Source organism: Phocoena sinus, chromosome 2 (assembly GCF_008692025.1).
Source record: "Phocoena sinus isolate mPhoSin1 chromosome 2, mPhoSin1.pri, whole genome shotgun sequence".
Classification (NCBI taxonomy): domain Eukaryota; kingdom Metazoa; phylum Chordata; class Mammalia; order Artiodactyla; family Phocoenidae; genus Phocoena; species Phocoena sinus.
The window spans coordinates 92,185,391-92,207,590 of record NC_045764.1 but is presented as its reverse complement, the minus strand read 5'-3'; the positions used below and the strand labels follow the sequence as shown (position 1 = coordinate 92,207,590).

The following is a 22,200-nucleotide window of genomic DNA, read 5'->3' as shown; positions in this document are numbered from 1 at the left end:
GATGGGAACTCTGTGGGATCCCAGAGCATTTCCCTGCTAGTCTGACCCCAGACCAGGGGTCACCTGGGAGGAGCCACTATGGCTGTTTTCCTTTTTATCACCCAGGCTAGGTGAGAGGTCAGGGCAAGAAATCCCAGCTCTGAGTCATGGACCCTCCAGGACCTGAGAGGGATGGGCACAGCTCTCAATTGCTTCATTCCCGCTTCAAGGTAAGCTCTGTCCCTCTGTGGAGGTTTCTCCTTGCCCAAGCTCCAGGAGACTCAACGAGACAGGAGAGGCAGGAGCACGTGTGGACCAGAGGCTATCTCAGCCCCCTGAGGGCTGTGGAGGAACACAGCCCAGAAGGCGATGTCTATCCTGGCCCAGGCAGCGGGACACCAGGCACTATACAGCATGCGGTTTCCCTCCTGGGCTCCTTGGAGACCGAGCAGGGTCTCCACCTCCCACCCCAAAGGGACAAGACACTTTCAGGGCATCACTCACCTCACTCCATGATTTAGTGTGGGCTGGGGGAAGGTAAGGAGGAAGATGGTGCTGCTGACAGCCCTTGCCATGGCATGCCTACAGCAAATTGGAAGACAGAGACGATGGGAAAGCCGAGGCAGAGCTGGTCTAGAGCCCTGGAAACCTGACCATGAACCTGGGGTGTCTCTGCAAGGCCGTGAGGGGCTGCATAGACCCAGGAGTCTAGACCACAGACCCAGGAGGGGTGCCTCGTGGCCAATGGAGACAGGTTGGCAATGGCACAGATCCTCACCGGACACCACACCACACACTCTCCCAGCAGGCAGTTCAAGACATCCACAAGGTAAATGCCTGCTCACCGTTAGGAGAGGCCAAATGTGACCCACCCCCAGCAGTGCTGAGCACTGTCCTCCTGGGTGCTGCTGGGCCCAGGACGTCCCTGAGCCACTCCGTAGAGTCTTGTCAAGCCCATGGGTATCTGCAGCTGGGCCATCCACCCAGGAGCCCAGCCCCAACTGGGCCAGACTGTGTCCCCTGGTGCCGGGCAGGGGCTGCCCTAGCCGAGGTGCTCCACGTCTCTGGAGTCTGCTGTGCCCCCAGCCCTCCCTGAACCTGTCTCCTGCTCTCAGCTCTGGACCCACCCAGCCCTGCTCCCTCACCTCCAAGGTGCAGGTGGCGGAGGGCCTGCCATCTTCCACTTGGCTTGGGTGTGACGGGTAGTGGGAGGCTGAGACAAGCATCTGCTTCTGGAGCATGGTGTGGCTCTGCCGTTGGGCAGTGAGATGGGGAACTTATACTCTTACTCAGAGCTCCGCCTTCTGGAAGACTCTTGGCAGTGTCTCGGATTCCCCGGGGAGGGGTTTAGGTAGGTAGACAGATGGCGTTCCTGGGCACAGGCCTCTTAGTATCAAGGGACCCTCAGGTCTTCAGATCCTGGAAATGCAGGGACAGCAGGGTCAGTGGTCTGCTGCCCCAAGAAGAATGACCAGATTGTCCACTGCCCCAGAGAATGGCAGGAAGAGGCTGCTGGACCCTCATGACTTCAGGATTAGCCCAGCCATGATTTGGAAAAGCTGTCTCTACAGCTTGTCAAGGTCATGGCTCAGAGGTGCCCCTCTGGGGGATATGCCCTCCTTCCTAACTCTACTTAGCCCCATGGCTCAGTGCCCCAGAAGCTGTAGGCAGGGACCTCAGGAGAGGCAGGGACCACGACCAGGACTCAAAGTTAGAGGATGAAGAAGGAAAGTAATCGCCTGAATCCCTGGTGAGGAGAGAGTCAAGGGCTAGTGGTCCCTGCCCTCCCAGGCAGGTGGAGAAGGGGTGAGCCCAGCCCCTGCCCGGGCTCAGAGATGCTCTCGCCCCATGCAGCTGATCCCTATCTCTGTCCTGGTGGCTGGCTCACTCTAGGGGTCTGGGGAGGCAGCTTTGCTTGCTCAGCTGCGCAGCTGGGAGCTTTGGGAATTTCCTGCCTGAGCTATTGCCTGGGGGCCCACAACCGGCTTTTCCGGCCCATGGATTAAAGTGATTTTATGAAACTAAGGGTGAGATCTGAATACAGGGCTGATTGGGCTTGAATGCAGGGATGGAACCTGGTCAGTGGTATCTGTGGGGCCTCTCCGTATGCCGGGTGGAGGACATCCCCACCCTGCTCCTCTCTGCTTGCCAGGCTCTCCAGACGGGGGATGGGGCTTTAGCTTGGACCCCTCCCAGCTTGCACCCTTCCCTGCCGCTGCCATGGCGCACTGCCAGGGACACAAACAGCATCCGCGCCCCTCGGTGGACTCTACCAAATTCAATTTAGTTCACAGCGCTTGGTGAGCACCTACTGCATACATGCTACTAAGAGAGGAAAGTCCAAGCTTGAAGCTGCTGACAGTCCAGCTGGGGAGCCAAATGCTTCCAACCCCTCAGAAGCTCTGAGTCTCCTGTGGTAACGGGGGTATCCTAGAAGGAGCAATATAAACCCTTTACATTTGTAAAAGTCTGTGGTTTGCAGACCTAATAACTGGCTACGGAGCACAGAAACGGGGAAATGAGTGTCAGCTGGGAAGGGAAAGAGTGGGCATGAGAAGGCTTCGTGGAAGAGGCAGCATCTGAATTGGGTCTTGCAGGAGAGACGGGATTGCAGTAGCTAACGATAGGTGAGAAGGGCATCATGGGAAGAAGGAACAGTAGGAACAGGAATAAGGAGGCCAGAAAGCAGGCTATGCTCAGGTATGTAAGTGGGCTGGTATCAGAGTAGCGAGCTGTGTGGGAGGAGGTATGGGGGGGTGGAGAGTGGGACACCGAGGGTGGTGGAAGTTGGGCAGAGAGAAGGGAGGTTCTGTGAAGGAACAAATCTGGAAAGATATATTAGGCCCCCATAGTTGTGACCTTTAAAAGGCATGCTTTAGGGACTTCCCTGGTGGTCCAGTGGCTAAGACTCCACACTCCCAATGCAGGGGGCCCAGGTTCAATCCCTGGTCGGGGAACTAGATCCCTCATGCCGCAACTAAATAACCTGCACATGGCAAGGAAGATCCCGTGTGCTGCAACTAAGACCTGGAGCAGCCAGATAAATAAATAAATATTTTTTAAAATTAAAGAAAAATAAAAGGTGTACTTTAAATTTGGACTTATTCTCTAGGCAATGGGGAGCCATCAATGGTTTTTGAGCAGGACAGTGACATGATCAGAGCTGAAATTTCAGAAGGCAATGGTGATTGATGTTGTAGACAACCCAGCCCACAGCACTACAATGTCCTGAATGTGATGTGGTGAGGCTATGGTGGGGGAAGGGGGACCCTCCCCCCAACGGAGGTGTCCGCCTGGTACCCGTTCCCTCCACCCCCCAACCCTTCACCATCAAATGGGCCCAGGGCAAGCCCCAAACTCCAAAACATTCCTCAAAGCCTAGAACTTGATCCTCCTCTCATTGAAGGAGCCTAGCCACAAATACCCACCCTACCCTGCTCCATCCATCCTCGGCAGCCTATGAAAACTCTGGGTCTCCAATCCTTGTATTTCCTCATTGTGCATAAACTCCTCAAGAGCGGGGCCTCACTTTGGCTGAATGAAATCAGATTGAATAGGAAGCTAACAGGAGGTGGGATGGAAGCTTCTTCCTCCAGACCCTCTACACAGCCTCTGACCCAGGTGGGAGCTGGTGCAACAGCAAACAGAGTGGACTCACCTGCCAGCATTTACTGCCTGGCTCTGAGCTGACAGGGTGCAGTCGGGAAGGAAACAACAAAGAATTTGTGATCTAGTGAGGGGAGCAGAGAGGGCTGAGTTAAGTGGTGAATTGTCTAGTGTGAACTCTAAGTAGGGCAGGAGGGGACAGAGGCCTTGTTGGTGGGAGCTGTGGGAGTGGGCTGGGAAGGTGGGGAGTGCCAGGCATAAGGTAACGTCCAACTATGGGGTGACGGGAGCCTAACCCCCTCCTCTGATCCAGTGTGTCTCTGAATGAACACACAATTAAAGCTACAACAGTATTCTTGGTACACAACTAATGCTCCAGATCAATGCCCCTGCCCCCAGAGCTCCTTCATGCGGAAATTCTGAAGCCATCTCCGCACAAAGTGGAGGGGACTTGGTTTCTTTCTACCCACCGCCCTTTCCTCCCTAATGAGCAGAAAGCCTGAGATCTCCCCAGAGCCCCACAACCTGCTCTTCTGAGCCTCCACCTCTGACTGTGTCCGGGGGTCTTGTTAACTGGCTCCCATTTATCAGGGTGACCAGGAGCTGCCTTCACCAGCCGCCTCTTGGTCTCAGGTAACCCAGCACTGGAAAGTACATTCCTCCCAGTGGCTCAGCTGACATCACTCCCAGGGGAACCAGCAAGGATGAATTCTTCACCTTTCCTCTTTCAAGATGCCTCGGGCGCCTGTCCCTTCCGTCCCACCCCATCAGCAGCATCTGATTCTCAGCCTCTTGCCTCTCACGAGTTTTTGCCCCCCACACCTGGCTGGCCAGTGAGCTTCGTAACCACACCCTCAACCTGTCATTCTCCTGCGCAACACATCTAATGCTTTTCCATTCTTGCCAACAAATTCTGGATTCCAATACCTTCCAAGCAGAGCCCAGAAACAGCCCTATGTACACATGAAATTTGATTATACAATGAAGGAAGTATTTCAAATCAGTGATGAAACGATGGACTATTCATTACTGGAAAAAGTATTATAGCTTACCATTTGGAATAATATAAAGTTAGTTATAAGGTTAAAATGAACTTCATAACCACACAAAAATAAATTCCAGACAGATTAAATATCTAAACGTTAAAATAACACTATAGAAGGTTTAAAATAAAATATTAGAGAATGGTGAGGAAGAGGAGGATTTTCCTAAACAAGGTATAAAACCTAGAAACCAATAGGGAAATGCTGCCAGAATTTTTTTTTTAATTAAAAAAGAATTTACTTATTTTTGGCTACATTTGTTCTTTATTGCTGCGCACAGGCTTTCTCTAGTTGTGGCGAGCAGGGGCCACTCCTTGCTGTGATGCGCAGACCTCTCACCATGGCAGCCTCTCTTGTGGAGCATGGGCTCTAGGCGCATAGGCCTCAGTAGCTGTGGCTCACGGGCTCAGTAGTTGTGGCGCACGGGCCTAGTTGCTCCTTGGCATGGGGGATCTTCCTGGACCAGGGATCGAACCCGTGTCCCCTGCATTGGCAGGCGGATTCTTAACCACTGCGCTACCAGGGAAGTCCCTGTTGCCAGATTTAAATACGTAGAAAGGGACTTCCCTGGTGGTGCAGTGTCCACCTGCCAATGCAGGGGACACACTTCGATCCCTGGTCTGGGAAGATCCCACGTGCCATGGAACAACTAGGCCTGTGCACCACAACTACTGAGCCTGCACTCTAGAGCCCTCAAGCCACAACTAGTGAAGCCCATGCACTGCAACTACTGAAGCCCACACGCCTAGATCCTGTGCTCCGCAACAAGAGAAGCCACCGCAATGAGAAGCCCGCGCACCGCAACGAAGAGTAGCCCCCGCTCGCTGCAACCAGAGAAAGCCCACGTGCAGCAACAAAGACCCAACACAGCCAAAGACAAAACAAAACAAACAAACAAAAAACAGAAATGTAAAACTGGGGTAAAGCAAAAGATGCCATAAGCACCATTCTACCTCCAAAACTTATCCCAAATTCCTTCCTCTTAATAAATATCTGTGGATAACAAACCACTCTTAAAAAATAACAGTAAAGAGTAGAGTCTTACCCTGCCTGATACTAAAATAAACTACAAAGTCACACTAACACAAGCAGTAGGGTGTTGGTGCGAGAATAGGACCAATGGAACAAAGTAGAGGGGGCAGAGATAGACCCCGATATCTATGGGAACTTAACATATGAGAAAATTGGCACCGCAAATCAATAGAAAAGGAACAGATTGTTTAAGAGGTGACATGGTCACGAGTGGCTCAGTGTATAATGTAAAATAAAACAGCATCCTCACCTGTCCCCATATAAAAAGATGGGCTGTAAATGGGGTGAACATAAGAAAGGGAGAACTATGAAGTTGGCAGAAGATAACATAGGAGAGTCTATTTGTGGTCTTGGGGATGAGGATTTCTTAAGCATCATTTTGAATCCACAAACCACAAGGAAGAAAATTTCTAAATTTGATTACATAAGAATTAAGGGTTTCTGTCAACTAAGAACACAGAGAAACTGTTAATAGACAGCCGACAGAATAACAGAAGACATTCGCACCGCATTTGCAAATCACAAAAGGATTAATGTCTAGTATATAGGAAGAATTTTTACATACTCCACAAGACGGCCATGCCAACACAAAAGTGAACCAAATATTTGAACCTGCAATATATAGGAGGGGAAACCCAAAAAACTAACAAGCATTTGAGGAGATGCTCAAAATCATTGGTAATCAGAGAAATTAAAACCAAAATGAAATTTCACTGCAGCTATTAAATTGGAAAGCACTGAGAAAGTTGAATAAAGATTGCCTTTCTTCAGGGAGAGAATGGGAAAGGATTTGTGGGTTCAGGGAAGTAACAATCAAGAAGACAAACTCGGGGCTCATGGGCACCAAGGGTGATAACAAGCCATGTCCTCGGCCCTCTGCACTCAAGTGAAATTATTTTCCCTCCTGCTTTACCCCAGAGTCACTGCCACTGCTCCAGCCTGAGTCATCATCTCCCTCATCTCAGCTATGGCATTAGCCTAACTGGTCTTCCTGCTTGTACTTTTGCCTTGTTATAAGCCATTCTCTACAGAATCTCCTAAAAACATAACTAGATTATTCGACAGCCCCAGTTAGAACCCTCCCATAGCTTCTGGTGGCTTTTACTTCTTGTCATGGCTTCTCACATTCTACTCCTTCCCTTGAACACAGTTCAGCTTGTGAAGTGGAGATGCTGCTTTATTTCACCCTATATAGTGAGCCACTTGTAGCCATGTCATCTATTAAACAGTGTGTTCTTTTCCTATTGATCCGTGGTGCCAATTTTATCATATATTAAGTTTCCTTAAATATCAGGGTCTGTCTCATGGCCCTCCATGCCCTGAACGTGGCAAATCCTTTTCCACATCAGGGATTTTTGCGCTTGCCTCTCCCTTGCCCGAAGTCCTTGACTTTCTGCTCTGTGCATAGCTGGCTCTTTCTTCTCTCTCATGGCTCTGCTCAAGCATCATTTTCTCCAGCAGGCCTGCCCTGACCACCCTTTATAACATGTATGCCTTTCAACCACTTACTTGCTTCTGTGTTTCTCTGGTTATTAATTAAGTTAAATTAGATCAAATCTAACTTAATATATCATATATTGATTTATCATGTTCATCTTTTTGCCTCGTTCCACCAGACCGTAACCCTTTTCAGGGCAGGAACATTGCTGGTCTTGTTCATCAACTGGAAACACCTAACGCCCATCAGTAAGAAGACGGTTAGTTATGGCACATTCACCACTGGACCATCACACAGATGCCGACAGGAACAGAGTGGCTACCATCTATTGAATGTTTACAAAGTGATGGGGACTATTCTTCATATCTTGTATTACCTGTGAAATAGATACTATTATGATCTCATTTTAAAGAATAATTGAGACATGGAGAGGGTAAGCCACTTCCTCAGAGTCACCATAGTAAGTGACAGGGCTGTGATGCAAATCAGTCCGTCCCAGAACTTCTGGCTTTAACCCTCATACACTCAGCCTTTTGCGAGATGCTACTGCCCTGGAAAATCAAGATTCTCCATTATGTTTTTTAAATGTCTCTTTATGTTCCTGTGTTCATTGATAAAGCTCAATTTCCTAAAACAAACATATAATGAGTAACACAGACATAGAGAACAAACTTATGATTCCCTTAAAGGGAAAAGGGGGTAGGGGAGGGATAAATTAGGAGTTTGGGATTAAGAGATACAAACTATTATATATAAAATGGGTAAACAACAAGGTCCTGCTGTATAGCACAGGGAACTATACTCAATATCCTGTAATAGACCATAATGGAAAAGAATATGAAAAAGAATGTATGTATAAGTATAACTGAATCACTTTGCTGTGCATCAGAAACTAACACAACATTGTAAATCAACTTTACTCCAATTAAAAACCATACAGTGAGTAAACACAGTTTTGACAGCATAAAGTAAAGCAAATATTATACCCTCCAAGTAAGAGGAGATTAAAAAAAAAATCAACCATTGAAGTTAATATGTCAAGATGTCTCAGAACTTCTGGTCAACAGATTAGACATGACTATTTCATGATGACAAGATATAAAATAAGGATAAATATGGGCTTCCAGTGGCATGGGTGGCGCAGTGGTTGAGAGTCCGCCTGCCGATGCAGGGGACACGGGTTCGTGCCCTGGTCCAGAAAGATCCCACATGCCGCGGAGCAGCTGGGCCCATGAACCATGGCCGCTGAGCCTGCGTGTCCGGAGCCTGTGCTCCGCAACGGGGGAGGCCACAACAGTGAGAGGCCCGCGTACCGCAAAAAAAAAAAAAAAAAAAAAAGGATAAATATGACAAGAAAGGCTCTTTATTCCAATGTAGGTAGTATTTATGTTCCTAATGTTGTCAATAGATCCTGCCCTTCTTTATCTTTATAAGCAGATGTTAAAGTCCTACTCAGTGCTTTGTATTCTCAAAGCATTTGTGTCCATAGCTCAACATTTCTCAATCTTGTGAGGTTTCTGCTACTAAAACTTGTGCCTCTGGTTTCAACTGGATGATAGGTTTTATCGTCCTGACTCTCTCTCACACGTAGCAAGACTGCCTGGAGCTTTCTGTACACTGAGTTTGCTCTTTGTCACCAGTCACCTCTGTGAGGATGACATTGTCCAGTTAGTTCAAGGTCTAGATGTTGAAGTTTCACAGACCTGGATTTGAACACTTGTTCTGCCACATGTTAGCTGCATGAACTTGGGTAAGTTTCTCCCTCTAAGCCTGAGTTTCTCCATCTGAAAAGTGGGAAGCAAAATAATTCCTACCTCATAGGGTGGTTGTGAAGACTAAACGAGATAAAGTCATAGCCCATGGCCGGCCCTTAGTTAGCGATGGATTCAATACAAGTGCTATGATCCACAGTACGGCAACCCCAGACACCAAGATGTCGTCTGCCCGAGGAGCTCACAACATACGTTGGGTGAGACAGGAAGGTCATACAGATGGTCTCAGGATGATCACGCCACGTATGAGGAGAGGTGTAAAAATATGTCGCTTGGGGATCACAGCCACCCAGGGCTGGGAAAGTCAGAAGAGGCTGCCTGGAATAGGAAAAACTTGAACTTGCCCTCGAAGGAAGGATCAGGACTCAGGAAAGAGCATTTCTGTAAGGTGAAACAGCATGAGCAAAGGTATGAAGACTCAGAAAGGATATTCAATAAGGTACCAAATGTCAAGTGTAAGAATCACGCTGATTCTTCTGTTGGCAGCGGTGACTCGTGAGCAGAGAATATTTAAGAACGAGAGCAAATCCTACTCCTACAGGCAGAACAGGTGGCCATCGGCACCGTGTGGTTTGGGTGAGCTGGAAGTCAGGCATGTCTCCTTCATCAGCCCAGGGTGGCTCCTTGGTGCAAGCCGTGGCCTGCAAAAGCCCCCTGATAAATAAATGCCTCCCCCTCTTCACCAGCCGAGAGTGGCCACTGGTCTCGTCCTACCCAAATGCCCTGCAGTCTCCCAGGGCCCCCAGTTCCATGCAGACTCTGTCTCAGCTTCTCTAGCTGTCACTCTGGGCCTGAGGGGACGGTACCCAGGAAGGATAAACATGCATGTCGGTGGAGGAGGAGGAGGAATCCGGAGCAGGGCCTGTGAGTGTCAGAGGGAGACGATGGGAAGCAAGGTTGCAGGCTCCATTCGTTTCTTCATGGCCTCTGGTCACCTGGCCAGAGCAGAGTCCCATCCATCTGTGTTTAGGTCAGGCTAAGTCTACACAGGCAGACACTGCCTTTCTGTCTGGTCACTTTACACAGATGGAAGGGCTTCCTGCTGGCCTCAAGGCCGGATATGGGCAGAGACCAGGTAGGGCAGGAGTCACCTGGCCATGGAGCCCGCAGGGCGCCAAGTGCCAGCCGCAGGTGGCATTGCTCAGTGGAGGAGACAGCTGAAGTGACACAGGTGGAGAACATTCACTGAGCACTCAGGAAGTGCCCTGCACCGGCTCTAATTCTGGACAGACTGACTCTGAACAGAGATTTCTTGTATGTAAGGAACTCTTTGGTGAGTCTCTCCTGGCAATCAAAGACTTAACAAAGAGTTAAAAAAAAAAAACAAAAAAACGGATGAAATGTGAACATTTTAACCTGTGTGGTTTTGTTTTATGTTTTTGTCCCTGCAATCCTTTTGGTCCTTTCTTCCCTCAAACTGGCCCCTGGCCTCTGCTGCCCTGAGGAAGGAGACCGTCTTCAAAATACAAAGAGAAACAGAAGATAAATCTTGGCTTCTAAATTTCTCTAGGCCTCAGTTTTCCTGTAAATAACAGATATGGAAAAATACATAGGCAGTCATTTATCCTTGCCCCACCTCCACCATCTGACAGCTGGCGTAACAGCAAGAAACTCTTGGGATCCAGAGCGGAGAGCACGTCTGACCTCTGGGATATGCAGCCTCACAGATGTGCCCTTTGGCCCCCAGAAAGTAGAGGGAAGAGTCCTGGGCAGACTCATGGAAACTCCGCAAGGCTGCCTGAGGGGCCCTGGAAGTTAGGAGAGCTGTGGGCCTGTGGGCGATGGTGGGGCTGAGTGAACCAACAGTGAGAACTGCTGGGCTGGGGTTGCTGGAGCCTGAGGACCCAGCTCGGTAAAAGCCACATGAGGGCATCTTGGCGGACGGCCCAGTAGAATGATTGCACTTTTGGCAAACTCATCATTTGGTGAATTGACTTATTCTTTTTACTTTAAAAATCAACTTTACTGAGGTATAATTTAACACAATAAAGTATATCCATTTGATGGGTTTTGACAACTATATACAAATGTGCAACCACTGCCACAATCAAGATGGAGATCATTTCCTTCGCTCCCCAAATTTGCCTCATAGCCCTTTTGGTCAACGCATCCACTTCTCCCTGGGCCTCAGGGAACCAGTGATCTGCTTTCTGTTGCTGCCAATTAGATGGGTCTTTTCTAGAGCTTCACATAAGTGGAGTCATACTGTTCAATCTTTTGTGGTAACTTCTTTCGTTTGGTGTAAAGTTTTTGAGATTTATCTATGTTGTTGTATGAGTTCTTTCTTTTTCACTGCTGTGTAGTTTTCCACTGTAAAAATTACAATTTGTTTATTCATTTGTCAGTTAAAGGATAAAGGTGTTTCCAATTTTCAGCAATTATGAATAAAGCTGTTATGAATACACACATACAGGTGTCTGCGTAAATATGAGTCTTCATTGCTCTTGGGAAAATAACTACGACTGGAATGACTAGGTCTGATTGATTTTTACCTAGTGACCCAGAGCTAGTGTGATGTCACATCTGGGCTTATCTGACAATCCCAGCCTCCTGTCCTCGGCACTTCTCCACTCTCCCTGGGGGTAGGAAGATGAGTTGTAGTGGTTCAGACGGGAAACCCATGGTGACTCAGGCCAGGGTGAGTGGCAGGGATGGAGAGAAGTGATGGGATTCAAGACGTATTTCGGGGGACTTCCCTGGTGGTGCAGTGCTTAAGAATATGCCTGCCAATGCAGGGGACACGGGTTCAAGTCCTGGTCTGGGAAGATTCCACATGCTGCGGAGCAACTAAGCCCGTGCACCACAACTACTGAACCTGCACTCTAGAGCCCACAAGCTACAACTACTGAGCCCACGTGCCACAACTACTGAAGCCCCTGCGCCCTAGAACCCACACACTGTAACTACTGAAGGCCACGCGCCCAGAGCCCGTGCTCTGCAACAAGAGAAGCCACTGCAATGAGAAGTCTGCTCACTGCAACGAAGAGTAGCCCCCGCTCGCCGCAACTAGAGAAAGCCCGTGCGCAGCAACGAAGACCCAACGTAGCCAAAAAAAAAAAAAAGACGAATTTCGGGATAGAACCATCACAGTATGATGGTTTAGATATGGAGGGCGGGGCAGAAGATGTCCAGTGGGCTTCAGTAACCTGAGGTGAAAAGATGTAATGCACAGGGGTGGTCCTGAGGGAAATCCATCAAGTACAAAAGTAGAGGGCAGAAGGGGAGAGACTGGGGAACTGAGCTTTGAGCTGGGTCTGAAATGTGGGCCAGGCTAGGAAAGGCAGCAGGAAGGGAGGGCATTCCAGGAAGGGAAGCAGCAGAATCCAGGTGAAGGGGTGGGAATGAGCTTGCCTTACACCATGTAGGCGGCACAGAGTAGGGCGAGTCCCGCCAGGAGGGAAGGGTGGGTGCCGGGCCATAGGGTGGGCAGCTGGGGTGGGGTCCGATTTCGTCAGGCCTCTGGAGCCAGGCAGAGGTATCAGCCTTGATGTCAGAGATAATGGGAAGCTGCGTGGGCTCTGAGGCCTGCAGTCAGCCACCTGTCACTCAGCGTTCCAGGTGTGCACCAGAGGCTGCAAAGACACCAACAAGCAGCCACAAAGCTTGTGCTTCCTGAAGATATTTACTGACAACCCACTCTGATAAAAGTATGGGTCGTTTATAGACAAAGTCTCTTGGCTTCCTTGGTTTCTTCCAACCTCATTGGCGATTCCTTCTCAGTCTTCTTTGGTGGCTCTTCTGTTTCCACCAGGCATCTAGAAGGTGGGGAGCAGAAGGGCATAGGCTTCTGCTTCTTCCCTTCTGTCCGCCCCCCCCCCACCCCCATTTTTGGGAGACCTCATCCAGCTTCATGGCTTCAACAACCATCTATATTCTGCTTCATGTAGTCAACCCAATTATCTCCCCGACCTATCTCCCAAGTTCCAGACTTGTGTTTGCACCTGCCCACCTGACATCTCTGCTCGGATATGCATATATCAAGCACCTCAAATTTAAAATGTCCAACACAGAAACCTCCAGTCTCCTCCATCCCGACCCATTTGGGGAACCCTACCTTGGTGTTCCCTAGATGACTAAGGGGTACCTCCCAGTTATTAAGGCAAAAACCTAGGAGGCGCCTTTGTGTTCTCATTCCATATCCAATCTATCAGCAAGATAGAAGTTCTGCCTCCAGAAAAATTCAGAATCTGTCCGCTTGTATTTAAGCCGCCTCCATTTCCTCCTGGATCACAGCCAGAGCCTCTTCATTTGCCTCCCTGTTTCCCCTCAGGCAGTCCATTCCACAGACCAGCCGCAGTGGTCGGTGTAAAACATAAATCAGATAAAGTCCACCCTCAGATTAGAAGCTTCCAGTGGCTCCCGCCTGATGCCCCAGAACAACCCCAAAGCTGCCTCCTGCTGCACTGGGTCAGCATAAGGCACTGACTACTTCCTCTCTTCCCCTGCTCTCTGCTCTCCAGACACACTGGTCTTCTCTCTGTTTCCAGAACAGACCAGCCTTGTGCCCACCTCAGAGCCTTCACACTTAGAAGTTGCTCTCTGTGGAACATTTTCCCACCGGTCTTCTTATGGCTCAGATCTTGGTTCAGATGTCACCATCCTACCTCCTGTCTGTCCCCTCCCTGCTGAAAGTCACCCTCTATCACGTTTAGTTCCAGTAGCTTTGACATAGAAACAGTCATGTATTTATTTACTGTCTGTCTCCCCCATTAGAATGTAAGTTTCAAGAGGGCTGGATCCTGTCTGACCTGCTCAGTGCTCTGTCTTCCACTCCTAGAACAATGCCGGGGGCACAGTGGGACCTTGATAAATATTTGTTCAAGGAATGAATATGTGCTTCAGATGTGGTTCCTGGTCTTCCTGAGATGGAAGACGTGTAACAAACCACAGGAAGAGTTGCCTAAGAATATAGTGCAGGAAACGGTAACTCTGAAAACGAGTCCGATAAACTCATTTTTGCTGAAGTATTGCTGGATGACGATATGCTACCCAGTAATGCCAGCCTCCACGGGGCCCTAGAAAGATGAAGACGTAATCTACAGGGTGGTCCTGGAGGGAAACCCTTCAAGGACCAAAATGGAGGGCAGATGAGAGACTATTTGAAGATTGGTGGGTCCTTGTGGGTCCCTCAAAATTTGCCATATGGAGGATTCCTCTGTCACTGAATGCAGACACATCCTCCCCAATCATACACATTCCCCCCACATACATACATTCCCTGATATTACACCCCCTCTTGCAGAGCTGACTGTGATTCTTCTTATCTTGTTCAGGTATTTCATACCGGTCTTAGGGAAGAACCAATTGACAAGCTTCTGAGAAATTCCATGGAAATTTGCAAAAATAAAGCACTATAAACTCTGACATTTCACCATAAATCTTAACAAATTATAGTACAGGCACACAATGGAATATTATTCTGCCATTGAGGTGACAATTATGAAGTTTAGTTATCAGCCAAGAAAACATTCATGGCTGTAATTTTAGGTTAAGACAAAAAACCTGGACACAGATCTGGTCTAAGTATTATAAGCACAACTATATCAACATTATCTAAGGAGAAAAAAGACTGAAAGGGAATAGTTATTGTATTGAGTTGATGCGATTACAATGGGTTTTTCCTTTATGTTTCCAGACATTTTTTGAAATGACTTTTACACACATAAAAAAGAAAATATTAAGGTTAAGCACAGTGTCTTTGCCTCTGTCCCAACCCTGTGGCCTTCCTGCTCTTCCCTCAAGCAGCTGAAACAAGACAAGGGCACAGCCTCATTCCTGAGCCATGTCAGGCATGGGGATGACAGGGCAGAGGGGAGAAAGAATTGTAACGTCACAACAACGACGACGACAGAGGTCAGCATGGTTCCAGCTTCCTGTGCTCCAAACACTCTGCTATCCACACCTGACATGATTTTGCCCCAGAGGTGGAGAAACTGAGAGGTGAAGTCTGAGAGGTTAAGGAACTGGTCTGAGGTCCCAGGGTTGGCAACTGACAAAGAAAGTTATGGAAGCCCTGGTCTGATTTCACAGCCCACGCTCTCAACCACTCTAAGGAGGACGGCGCTCTTACAGATACCGAACCCCTGTGTTTCAATGGCTCTCACAGCTTTGAGGGGCCACCTCTGAGTCAGGAGGCCTCTGATGCCAGGGAGGGGCAGGGGGTGCAGGCCCCTGACCTCCCAGCAGGGTTGTAGCTGGTGCATCTCCCGCTGCATCACATCAGGAGCAGGCCTGGCCTACTGGACCACAGGGACTTCCCCACTGGGGGACAGGGGACTACAGGAAGGGCGGGAAGGTGTGGGGCAGAGAGGGGGAGAGGAGCCACCACTCTTCACCTGTGACTCTGAGAGGGGTCACCGGCAGGGGCCCTGGTGCTTCTATGGGGCAGTCAGTCTGGTCAAGGGGACGAATCTTGGGGGGACTGGTCATCTGCCCAGCTGCCCTCAGGTACCTTGGGTGGTGGACACTGGGTTGACAGCCACAGCTATGAAGTGGGACCTACTGGGGCCAGGCAAGGTGACCCCGTGGTGGAGGGCCAGCAAGCCAGGGTCCAGACAGAGTGGGACAGAGGCAGAGGGGTCCACAGGGGGCAAAGTGACCATGACGCAGTGCTCCTGTGAACAAGGCCCATGGGCAGACGTGAGCCTTGCCCCCTGCTGAGCTCAGCCTGGCACTGCTGCTGAGACCAGAGCGGCCAGAGGGGCACAAGAACACGGACCCCTCCCCATTGCTGGGAGCCCACAGGAAGCTCACACACCTGCCCGGTGGAGAAGCTGGGGAGGCAGATCTGGATCTACTGATGATTGCCTAAAGCCAAGGTTCAATTTCGGTAGCCCACTCAATTTACCAGATGGGACTGACTTAGTCAAGGTTTTCTCTTCACTGGCCCATAGGTGGGGTCCGTGAGGAAGGCCAAATCAGTACATTCCCTCCAACTTCCTCAGAGCTGCGTGTGGTTACGGTTATGACCCTGCCCTGCCACTAGGCTAGATGGCACAGGCTTAGAATCTATATGTGCCAGGTGGTCTGCTAAGTCATTCACCTGCAGGATGCTGACCCCTCTTCCCAGTATCATATCAATTGAAACACCTGCCATCTCAGCTCTCCTATCGACTTAGCTGTGTGACCTTAACCCCACTGAGCCTCACTTTCGTCATCAACAGTAATCCCTCCCAAGCACATAGAGTGCATGCAGTAAAAGGTCATCACCGTCAGAGTTAACAACTCTGTGGGGCACAGAGACAGGTAAGGACGGGTAGGTGATGGGCGGGGCCAATGGGATGCATCTGGGAAAGAAAGAAATGAAAACACAACCTGTTAACTCTGCAGCAATGCAGGTGATCTTACTTATAGTCAGGAAAACAGGGGTAAAATTTAAGGGGCCAGGAGCACTCCCCAGAAATGCAGACATACCTGAGAGCCCCCAGGGGCCATGGGAAGTAGAGGTGGGAGATGGGGAGTTTCCAAGACCTGTGTCTGCTCCAACTCACTGACACTCCTTCCTGCTGTGCTGCCTTCTTCATCCCCTTGTAGGCTCTGCAGGACAAACACATCAGTTCCCGAGCCAGGATGGCCTTCTGAGGTCTGGATAGTCATTCCAGCCACGTCCACCTCTCTGGGGCTTAGAAGAGGCTGTTTGGTACTGGGTTGGTCCTTAACAGCGAGGCAAACCGCGGATATCCTTGGGAAATTTCAAGGGGGTTTTGCAAAACAGCAAAAGCAATGTCATCGGATTCCTCCTGAAGATAAATGAGCCTGATGATTAAAGAGGTGAAGGAAGTCAGTGCTTAGCTAAAAGAGTCCCACATCTCTGTGAATACATCAGCCAATCTGGGCCGACTTTGGTGGAGAGAATGTTCTTGCTCTGCGTAGAAAGTCAGCAGCAAGCTACAATTACATTCACCTGGAGCAGCTCTCCTCAGGGGACGCCTGCATTTCTGAGCTCAGATCCAGGCTCCTCACTGCTCAGGGCTATTTTTAAAAGTGTGACACTCAATATGTCAGTGGGGAGGGAAGAGGGAGCAAGGGCTGAGGGTCAGGTGGCTGAGACCATCTAGGCCCCTGGTGGAGTCCCTGGCTCTTGGCTGACACCCCCAGATCTCTCTTTTGAGCCCTGAAAATAAATCCCTAGCCTGGTGTTCAGCGCTGATGGAGGGGCCACAGGCCAGAAGGGAATTCAGTAATCTACTCTGCCTCTCATTTTCAGCCCTTTCTTTGGTTTGATAGATGCTGTTTCTGGCAGCTTGAAGACAATGCATCATAGCTCCACAGTAAAAACAAAAATGCAAAAATAAAAACAAAAAACAAACCCTCTTTGTGTCTGTTTACAAGTGTTTTAAAATATACATTCAAAATGTGCATCTTTCTGTTTCTCTGTGTGTGGGCTCTGAGTGATCCAGCATCCTCTCTAGCTGGGGCCACTCCATCATCCCCCTCCCCATTTCAAGACTCTCTTTTCTTTTTTTTTTTTTTTTTAAACATCTTTATTGGGGTATAATTGCTTTACAATGGTGTGTTAGTTTCTGCTTTATAACAAAGTGAATCAGCTATACATATACATATGTTCCCATATGTCTTCCCTCTTGCGTCTCCCTCCCTCCCACTCTCCCCATCCCACACTTCCAGGCTGTCACAAAGCACCGAGCTAATATCCCTGTGCCTTGCGGCTGCTTCCCCCCAGCTATCGACCTTACTACGTTTGTTAGTGTGTATATGTCCATGACTCTCTCTCGCCCTGTCAAAACTCACCCTTCCCCCTCCCCATATCCTCAAGTCCGTTCTCCGGTAGGTCTGCGTCTTTATTCCTATCTTACCCCTAGGTTCTTCATGACATTTTTTCCCCTTAAATTCCATATATATGTGTTAGCATACGGTATTTGTCTTTTGCTTTCTGACTTACTTCACTCTGTATGACAGACTCTAGGTCTATCCATCTCATTACAAATAGCTCAATTTCATTTCTTTTTAAGGCTGAGTAATATTCCATTGTGTATATGTGCCACATCTTCTTTATCCATTCATCCGATGATGGGCGCTTAGGTTGTTTCCATGTCCTGGCTATTGTAAATAGAGCTGCAATGAACATTTTGGTACATGACTCTTTTTGAATTTTGGTTTTCTCAGGGTATATGCCAAGTAGTGGGATTGCTGGGTCATATGGTAATTCTATTTGTAGTTTTTTAAGGAATCTCCATACTGTTCTCCACAGTGGCTGAACCAATTCACATTCCCACCAGCAGTGCAAGAGTGTCCCCTTTTCTCCACACCCTCTCCAGCATTTATTGTTTCTAGATTTTTTGATGATGGCCATTAAGACTCTCTTTTCTGAGGCTGTGGTTCTCCCGTGGGGCCTGCCTCTGGCCTAAATAGCCCTGTCAGAAATCAAGCAGCAGTCAGACTCCCAGGTCTGACTGACTACAGTCGTGTTTGGTGGGCGGGGGGGAGATGTATGTAAAGTGTCATTTTTCTGTTTGTGCTAAAAGGTAGTAGAATTCGCACCCTCTACCCCTAATTAAGTCACTTAGCATTAAGGATTATTTTCAGCTGAAAGCAATTAAGAAGAAGCCCATACAAGAAAAGCTTTTTGCTCTCCCTCTATTTGCCTAAAAGCAGTAGGTAGTTTCCTTCAGTCTCCACCAGTTAGAACAGAACTTAATCAGCAGAGACAATTCCAGACCTTCATCAGCCCACAGAAGCGCCAGTGGTATAACAGTAAATTATAGAAAATATGTGACTAGGAAGATAAGGGTTAATTTAACCAGGTCTGTTTGTGCCTCTACTCCTCATCTTTAGGGATAAGGATGTTTCTTTCCTCCTAGTATATCTTCTAAACACATAGAGTTGTTTAAAAAACTAAATTTATTTATTTATTTTTGGCTGCATTGGGTCTTTGTTGCTGCGGGTTTTCTCTAGTTGAGGTGAGTGGGGGCTACTCTTCGTTGCGGTGCACGGGCTTCTCATTGCCGTGGCTTCTCTTGCTGTGGAGCATGGGCTCTACGTGCACGGGCTCAGTAGTTGTGGCTCACGGGCTCTAGAGCACAGACTTAGTAGTTGTGGCGCACAGGCTTGATTGCTCCGCGGCATTTAAGAACTAACATTGACTGCAGCCCACTGTTTGCCGGGTGTTAATTCTCACACTTCTACGAGGTCAGCATCGTCATCATTATCCCTACTTTACAAATGAAGAAACCAAGTCTCTTGGGGCTTCCCTGGTGGCGCAGTGGTTGAGAGTCCGCCTGCCGATGCAGGGGACACGGGTTCGTGCCCTGGTCCTGGAGGATCCCACGTGTCGCGGAGCAGCTGGGACCCGTGAGCCATGGCCGCTGGGCCTGCGCGTCCGGAGCCTGTGCTCCGCAGCGGGAGAGGCCACAACAGTGAGAGGCCCGCGTACCGCAAAAAAAAAAAAAGAAAAAAAAAAAGAAACCAAGTCTCAGAAAGGTTGATAACTCTCCAATAGTTTGCTCTGGAGCCATGGGAACCCCTTTCTGCCCCACGAGCCCATACCGGGCCCTTGGCGGGCTTGCTCCATCCAGAGTGGGATCCAGGCCTGCAGGAGAGGCACCTAGCCTTTTGTGTCTCTCCTGATGTCATCAGATACTTTCTCCCTGGACCTGTAATGAGATATTCTAATTATTACCTCCCTGTATCCCTGGCTACAGACAAATCAGCTCCTTTTGATAAAGCCCCACCTCCCTATTTTTTGAGCAAAATGAAGTGAGTTTTTGTTGCCTGAGACGAAAGTGCCTTTGGGAGACCCTGCCTACAGCTGATGGGGTGACAGCTACTATGCCCTGGGGGCTTGCCAGGCACCACTGGACTCTGAGCCCTTTACAAAGGGAACCAGTTCATGGGGTAAATATGGAACAATGTTATTTTTCTCACTAACTGTCCCCAGCTATACTCTGTCAAAGCCTCCTTTCCTGCTAGATACAGATATTTGAGAAGAGACAGTCCTCCTAACAATGAAACCAGAACCATTTTTCATCTAGACACACACATTTTGATGCATATTATGTTTATGTTTGTAAATTTTTTCTTTTTTGTTCCCTAAAATTGAAGGCCTGCAGGTGCACAAAATACTTATTTAGTCCTTAGCTTCCAAAACCTCAAGACACAATGTACCCCTACACGACTAATTAGTTCACTGTGCCAGGAGCCAGTTCTAGAATGTAATATAATTTAATGTAAACACAAATGGGATAATTATTATGGAATGGTTTGGTATTGCTGGTCTATTTGACAACCCCTTTCTCTGCATGGTTTTCTCCCTCTATTTCTCAGTATGGGGACTTTCTTGTTGGAAAACTTCCTTCTTTAAAAGAACTTGGCTCACGGGCCAAGCGGCCATGGCTCACGGGTCCCAGCTGCTCCGCGGCACGTGGGATCCTCCAGGACCGGGGCACGAATCCGTGTCCCCTGCATCGGCAGGCGGACTCTCAACCACTGCGCCACCAGGGAAGCCCCAAGAGACTTGGTTTCTTCATTTGTAAAATAGGGATAATGGTGACGATGCTGACCTCGTAGAAGTGTGAGAATTAACACCCGGCAAACAGTGGGCTGCAGTCAATGTTAGTTCCTTTCCTGCTCAATCCCCATTACAGAAAGTGTGGCTTCAGTAATCCAGCTTAATATCAGAACTGATTCATGTAAATATTGTAGATCTGTTGGGACTAAAATGATCTCAATGATTTTTTTTTTTTTTTTTTTTTTTTTTTATGCGTTACGCAGGCCTCTCACTGTTGCGGCCTCTCCCGCTGCGGAGGACAGGCTCCGGACGCGCAGGCCCAGCGGCCATGGCTCACGGGCCCAGCCGCTCCGCGGCATGTGGGATCCTCCCAGACCGGGGCACGAACCCGCGTCCCCTGCATCGGCAGGCGGACTCCCAACCACTGCGCCACCAGGGAAGCCCTGATTTTTTTTTTTACAGAGAAAAAGATATATCGTCATTTTTGTCTTATCCCATGAAGGGGAGAGTGGACATTTTCCTAATTTTTCCATCAAGAACTAGCCTTGATGGAGGTGCACTTGTCACCTCCACCCCCATCCCTGTCCCCTCCCCACAACAGGAATTCTTCATCACAGAGCAGGAAATGGGACAGGGCTTGGCTCGAGTTAAAATTTCCCTCATTCCTGAGGCCAGAATGCAGAAATAGGGAAAGGAAGGTAGCTCAGAGCCAGTATGGGGCTGAAGCTGCAGTGTAGAAACCCTTTTGGACCCTGCCACCTTGGCACGTCAGGCCTTGAGGAAAGTGGCTGTGGGCTGGTGCGAGCCTCATGAGCTGAGGAAGCCAGAGTGGGTCCGAGTCAGGGAAATGGCAGACAAGCCAAAGCCACCTGCCCTGGGGGGCGCGGAGCCTGTGGGTACGTGCCCCGCAAAGCCCTCTCAGCTTCATTCCCCAAGAAGCGCGCAGGGGCAAGCCAGGCAGCAGACCTGGTGGGGTCCCCTGTCATCCCCAGCTTGTCCAGTAGTGGGCAAAGAGGACAAGCCCAGAGCAGCTGGAGCACCTGTCTTTCATCATCAATGCTTCAGGACAAGAGCAGAGGGCCGTAGCGGGGTGCTAGCATTGCCTGTGCTCAACAGCGACACCATGTGGCACTGACTATATATAAAATAGATAAACAACAGGACCTACTGTTATAACACAGGGGAACTACATGTCAATATCTTAAACAACCTAAAATGGAAAAGATCTGGGGGACGGGATAAATAGGAGGTTGAGATTAACATATACACACTGCTGTATGTAAAACAGGTAACCAACAAGGACATACTGTGTAGCACAGGGAACTCTACTCAATATTTTGTAATAACCTATAAGGGAAAAGAATCTGAAAAAGAGTATATATGTATAACTGAGTCACTGTGCTGTACACCTGAACCTAACACAACATTGTAAATCAGCTATACTCCAAAAAAAAAAATAAAAGCTGAAAAGTCAGCTGAAAACCTTGGCTGAAGGGAGGCTGCCCAGTTTCCTCCCCTCACAATTTTAATGGCCTATGGACCCACCTCTTTGGACTAATAAGCAGCCCTGGGTGTTTTGTGGTTATCACTGACGGGAGACAATCCAGGGAAGGAAAAACATGTTTCTAAGCTCGGTTAGTGGAGGCTTGAAGTCAATTAGATTGATACATTCAAAGAGTATAACTCTCAATCTGAACTCCCCAAGTTATGAGGAGTGATTACACATTATTACATTGGGGGTTAATCATCACCCCAGGTGTAGGCAAAAAATCACATAAAACACCAACGCCAATTTGTGAAACTTCTCCTGACACCCAGAAGAGTACCTTCACCCCCCTTCCTGGATTTGATGGACTCACAGGTGAT

The 22,200-nt window shown here is 48.8% G+C and overlaps 1 protein-coding gene across 1 annotated transcript in view; it reads right to left on the bottom strand.

Annotated features, from left to right (window-relative positions):
* Positions 1-16,466, bottom strand: part of PLA2G4E (phospholipase A2 group IVE) — a 57,318-nt gene extending 40,852 nt beyond the window's left edge. The window contains exon 1 of the mRNA XM_032621717.1: positions 16,284-16,466. Within this exon, the coding sequence (XP_032477608.1) occupies positions 16,284-16,466 (183 nt within the window). The remainder of the gene's footprint in view (positions 1-16,283) is intronic.
* Positions 16,467-22,200: the final 5,734 nt, after the last annotated feature.